This window comes from Triticum dicoccoides, chromosome 5B (assembly GCF_002162155.2).
Source record: "Triticum dicoccoides isolate Atlit2015 ecotype Zavitan chromosome 5B, WEW_v2.0, whole genome shotgun sequence".
NCBI classification, from domain to species: Eukaryota; Viridiplantae; Streptophyta; class Magnoliopsida; order Poales; family Poaceae; genus Triticum; species Triticum dicoccoides.
The window spans coordinates 688,768,394-688,774,075 of NC_041389.1; the positions used below are offsets into that span (position 1 = coordinate 688,768,394).

Sequence of the window (5,682 nt, forward strand, 5' to 3'; positions counted from 1 at the left end):
AAAGTTGTAATGCAACGGGCGTGGTGCGCGCCGGGTGGTGGAGCTGCAATGCAACATGTCGGTGGCCGGCACAGCTGTAGTGCAACGAGGGCGATGCTGCGACCTGGGATCTCGCACGTCGATGTAAGTTGCTGCCGTCGTCGCCGGTGCTGCGACGCATAGCAATCATCGGCGCTTCCGGTGTTGTTGGGTGCGATGTGCAGGGCGCGTGACACATAACTGGCCGGCGCTGCCCGTGCTAGGGTGCAACAGTCCTGGCGCTGTGAGCTGGCATCGCCGCGGCAACTTGCAGCGATTGCATGGTTGGGGACAGGGTAAAAATGTGTCGCGGGTCGACAGGGTCCGGTGCCTTCGTCGGTAAGTCCTCCTTTCCATCGGCTCTCGTCATCTTCTTTTTTTTAAGGGGTAATCGTAGCTCTCGTGTAAAATTCTCACCACGCCTGGCCGTCCCTTTCGGCCCGACTCCACCACAGTGGATGACGGGCAGGCCAGCTTCACTTGCGGGCCGCATTCCGCGCGGCCGGCCCTCCCGTTCCGCTCCCCGCGCATCTTGGCCCGCACGGAACCAACAAAACAGCGTATATAACGGCCAGCAAATGCGACCTAGAGAGTCCTCACTTCCTTGAACCCTTTCCATTCCGTCTCACGGATCGGGAGCGCCGCCGCTTCCCCACCTCTCGTCTCTCGGCGAACCGCCAAGGTGAGCCGAAACTCCCCTCCCTCCCCCCCGCCGCCCTCCGGCCGCTTCTCCGGTAGCTCCGTCGGCGGGCGCGTCCCTGCTAGCTGGCTAGCTGCTGCTACCTGGCCGACCGATTTCACCGGCTGTAGTCCAGCCTCCTCGCTAGCTCGATGCGGTCCAGTCCCCTTTGCTGGGTTCGTGGTCGCTGGGATTATTCCTATGCGGTCTCGCTGTTGTTAGTAGCGGCAGATCTGCTGCTTAGCTCGTCCCGCCCGCTTGTTCCTGGCGACGACTTTGCGCTGACGTCACTACATAGATAGGCTCGTCGCTTCAGATGTGCTTCTGCGGTAGCTAAGGCCTAAGGGTGTTTGTTCCGTCGTGTTTAGCATGGATCTGTCGCTCCGCCGTGGTAGACGGCGATCTGTTTTATCTGGTGCTCTGTTGGCATTTTTGGCCATTTTTGCTGCGCTGTTCATCCACGGGGGGTTCTTAGAACGTTCAAGCTGTAGGGCTTTGCTCGCTTGCTTGCTTGTCTGCCTGCCGTAGCCTGGTCGGTTTTGTTCTCTGTTCATGTTCAGGGCGGAGGAAATGGTGATACACATCTTTGCTTGGCATGTTTAATTTAATTTAATTTAATTGTGTATATGGGTGAATCTATCGGGGTGTGCCAGTCTCTATGTACTCATAGTTGAGGTATTATGGGTGAATTTATCCCTTATCCGTTTCATTTGGTTAAATTCTTCTGATGTTCTTCTCGGTGCTCCCCATGCATGGCTGGTTGCACCTATTTCAGGGTGCAACATTATGACATTCTGTGCATAGCATTGTTTCTAGTGTTTACAGTGCATAACATGATAATACAGTCAGCACGTGTGCATAAAACTATGGTTCTGTTACAAATCAACTTTGCATAAAGCTATGATTCTGTTTCAAACCTACTCTGCTTTTCCATTCACATATGATTGATTCTGCCAAGTTTTTCTGTGATCCTCATAAGTTGTACAGATCTGTAACAACTTGAAGGTTTAGCTAGTGAAATCCATTACCCGTTTGTGCTTCATAGTTGTGCACACTTCACATAATAGACTGCTTTTCTTTCTTATCTTTCTTATTGTTCTGTGCTTTCTTTCACATACTGTCATGTTGAGTGCTCTAAAAATTGGTTGCCATTGTTGCTTTCTGGCTTCCTTTTCAGTGCACTTTGGACAACTAAGTTTTCAGAACATGGTCTTAAGTTCCCATAAGTTAGTTTTAATATGCTTGGTTGACTGTAACACACATTTCATTTTAGTGGGTCTGGTTGTGGAAGTGTTGTTTAAAGTATTTTTGGTACTGTACTTGAAACTAATGTGTGCCCATCAGTAGTAAGAGCCTTCTGATTATTTGATTGTGGTTTTAATTACTTGATTTTTGTTCCATTCTGAACAGGAACTATATTCCCAGTGTGATATCCAAAACCAGTCAAGATGGTGAAGTTTACAGCGGAGGAGCTCCGCGGAATTATGGACAAGAAAAATAATATTCGTAACATGTCTGTTATTGCTCATGTCGACCACGGTATGTGCCTGAACAGACAGTTGTCTCTAATTATGGAGTTCATACAGTAGAATCTTATTAATCAATGTTTTTGTAGCCTGCTCTTAATTTTACTGTATTTAATTCTAAATACTGAAACTATTTAAATGGGTCTATTTAAGAAGTGGAGCATAATTAGTTTCATCCCTAAAACCAATCCATCTTGTTGTGTCCTGGAGTTTACTGCTACTGCTTATTATATGATTGATTTCTGCTTCACTTCTGCTTATTATATGATTGATTTCTGCTTCACCAAGCTTAAATGTTAGTATGGACATAACATCCCAGGGCTCAAAATCTCCCCAGTTTGGTGTATGTTCACATTGTCCCTACCAGATGCTTGTACTCCCTCCGTCCGAAAATACTTGTCATCAAAATGGATAAAAAGAGATGTATCTAGAACTAAAATACGTCTAGATACATCCTCTTTTATCCATTTTGATGACAAGTATTTCCGGACGGAGGGAGTACTTACTAAATATTGATGTCTTTTATATTTTGTTTGCAACTTTATAGGTTGTGTTCAACTGTCAAACCAGATGCTTGTGCACTGTTCTCACATATTATTTACATATTTGCAGGCAAGTCTACGCTTACGGATTCCCTTGTGGCAGCTGCTGGGATTATCGCCCAGGAAGTTGCTGGGGATGTTCGCATGACTGATACCCGTGCAGATGAGGCAGAGCGTGGTATTACAATCAAATCCACGGGTATCTCTCTTTTCTATCAGATGACTCCTGAATCACTCGAGATGTACAAGGGCGACAGGGATGGTGATGAGTACCTGATCAACCTTATTGATTCACCTGGCCACGTTGACTTTTCTTCAGAAGTCACAGCTGCTCTTCGTATCACTGATGGTGCCTTGGTTGTTGTTGACTGTATTGAGGGTGTCTGTGTGCAGACTGAAACTGTGCTGCGCCAAGCTCTTGGTGAGAGGATTAGGCCTGTCCTTACTGTGAACAAGATGGACAGATGCTTTCTTGAGCTTCAGTTTGAAGGTGAGGAAGCATACCAGACTTTCTCCCGTGTTATTGAAAATGCCAATGTCATCATGGCAACATATGAAGATGTGCTCCTGGGTGATGTCCAAGTGTACCCAGAGAAGGGTACTGTTGCATTCTCTGCTGGTTTGCATGGGTGGGCTTTCACCCTTACAAACTTTGCTAAGATGTATGCCTCCAAGTTTGGTGTTGATGAGGTGAAGATGATGGAGAGGCTGTGGGGTGAGAACTTCTTTGACCCAGCCACAAAGAAATGGACCTCCAAGAACACTGGTACAGCTACCTGCAAGAGAGGTTTTGTTCAGTTCTGCTATGAGCCAATCAAGCAAATCATAGCCACCTGCATGAATGATCAGAAGGATAAGTTGTGGCCTATGTTGAAGAAGCTTGGTGTGACCATGAAGAATGATGAGAAGGACTTGATGGGCAAGGCTCTCATGAAGCGTGTGATGCAAACTTGGCTGCCTGCCAGTCGAGCTCTGCTTGAGATGATGATATTTCACCTCCCCTCTCCCTCAAAGGCACAGAGGTATCGTGTGGAGAACTTGTATGAGGGTCCCCTTGATGATATATATGCTAATGCTATCAGAAACTGCGACCCTGATGGTCCTCTTATGCTGTATGTCTCCAAGATGATTCCAGCATCTGACAAGGGTAGATTCTTTGCCTTTGGACGTGTTTTTGCCGGGAGGGTTGCAACTGGCATGAAGGTCCGTATCATGGGTCCCAACTTTGTTCCTGGCCAGAAGAAGGATCTATATGTGAAGAGTGTCCAGCGGACTGTTATCTGGATGGGAAAGAAGCAAGAGTCTGTTGAGGATGTTCCCTGTGGTAACACTGTTGCTTTGGTTGGTTTGGATCAGTTCATCACCAAGAATGCAACCCTGACAAATGAGAAGGAAGTTGATGCCTGCCCAATCAGGGCTATGAAGTTCTCTGTGTCCCCTGTTGTGCGTGTTGCCGTTCAGTGCAAGGTGGCATCTGATCTTCCTAAGCTTGTTGAGGGTTTGAAGCGTCTGGCCAAGTCTGATCCTATGGTTCTCTGTACCATTGAAGAGTCTGGTGAGCATATCATTGCTGGAGCTGGAGAGCTTCATCTTGAAATCTGTCTGAAGGATCTGCAGGATGACTTCATGGGTGGTGCTGAAATTATTGTTTCCCCTCCTGTCGTCTCCTTCCGTGAGACTGTTCTGGAGAAGTCCTGCCGCACTGTCATGAGCAAGTCCCCCAACAAGCATAACCGTCTTTACATGGAAGCTCGCCCATTGGAGGAGGGATTGGCTGAGGCTATTGATGATGGCCGTATTGGCCCACGTGATGATCCTAAGGTGCGTTCTAAGATCCTATCTGAGGAGTTTGGTTGGGACAAGGATCTCGCCAAGAAGATTTGGTGCTTTGGACCTGAGACGACTGGCCCCAACATGGTTGTTGACATGTGTAAGGGAGTGCAGTATCTGAATGAAATCAAGGACTCTGTTGTGGCTGGGTTCCAGTGGGCATCAAAAGAAGGAGCATTGTGTGAGGAGAACATGCGTGGTATCTGCTATGAGGTCTGTGATGTTGTTCTCCACACTGATGCTATTCACAGGGGTGGTGGTCAGGTTATCCCAACGGCGAGGAGGGTCATTTACGCTTCTCAGCTCACTGCCAAGCCAAGGCTGCTGGAGCCCGTGTACCTGGTTGAGATCCAGGCCCCGGAGAATGCACTCGGCGGTATCTATGGTGTTCTGAATCAGAAGAGAGGCCACGTGTTCGAGGAGATGCAGAGGCAAGGTACCCCACTCTACAACATCAAGGCCTACCTGCCTGTCATCGAGTCCTTTGGGTTCTCGAGCACCCTGAGGGCCGCGACGTCCGGCCAGGCCTTCCCCCAGTGTGTGTTTGACCACTGGGACATCATGGCCTCCGATCCTTTGGACCCTGGCACCCAGTCGGCGACACTCGTGACGGAGATCCGCAAGAGGAAGGGTCTCAAGGAGCAGATGACTCCCCTATCCGATTTCGAGGACAAGCTCTAAATCTTGGGGTCATGTTTTGGTACTGGCTCTTGCTGTGAAGGGAGGCGCGGTATTTTTCTCCCTATGTGTCTTCCTTACTACCTTGTTGTTTGTATGTGGTGCTACTGAGACTATGGTTTTGATGACGGTTGTGGTGATGTAACAGATGTTAAACTTGATGATATATCCGTCGTCAGCTGGTGGTTATTTTTACTGTTCATGTTAATGTTCTGTTTTAGCGAAATTGGCTGGTAATGCCTCACCGTGTGTGTTTGGAAGGCGTTGCATTTTATGAACGTAGCTAGAGCGCAGTGCTGGGCATGGGCAGTTGTTGCCCTGGGCGAGGAGGGCAACAAACACTGTGGTCTTTGTGTTAAAAGAATAAAACTACAATGACCAGCTGACAAAAGCCAGCACGCACGACAAG

At 48.1% G+C, this 5,682-nt stretch overlaps 1 protein-coding gene across 1 annotated transcript; it reads left to right on the forward strand.

The window, feature by feature from the left end:
- Window positions 1–575: 575 nt before the first annotated feature.
- On the forward strand, window positions 576–5,481 carry LOC119312647 (elongation factor 2-like). The gene is made up of 3 exons (XM_037588388.1): window positions 576–700; window positions 2,108–2,236; window positions 2,836–5,481. Exons 2-3 carry the CDS (start codon window positions 2,146–2,148, stop codon window positions 5,274–5,276), a joined length of 2,532 nt encoding a protein of 843 aa, XP_037444285.1. The 5' UTR covers window positions 576–700; window positions 2,108–2,145; the 3' UTR covers window positions 5,277–5,481.
- The last annotated feature ends 201 nt before the right edge of the window (window positions 5,482–5,682 follow it).

Excerpts from the sequence above, each read along its gene's own strand:
- LOC119312647 (XM_037588388.1), top strand. The coding sequence starts at position 2,146 with ATGGTGAAGTTTACAGCGGAGGAGCTCCGCGGAATTATGGACAAGAAA. Across the intron at positions 2,237-2,835 it reads TATTGCTCATGTCGACCACG|GCAAGTCTACGCTTACGGAT; the intron begins GTATGTGCCTGA and ends ACATATTTGCAG.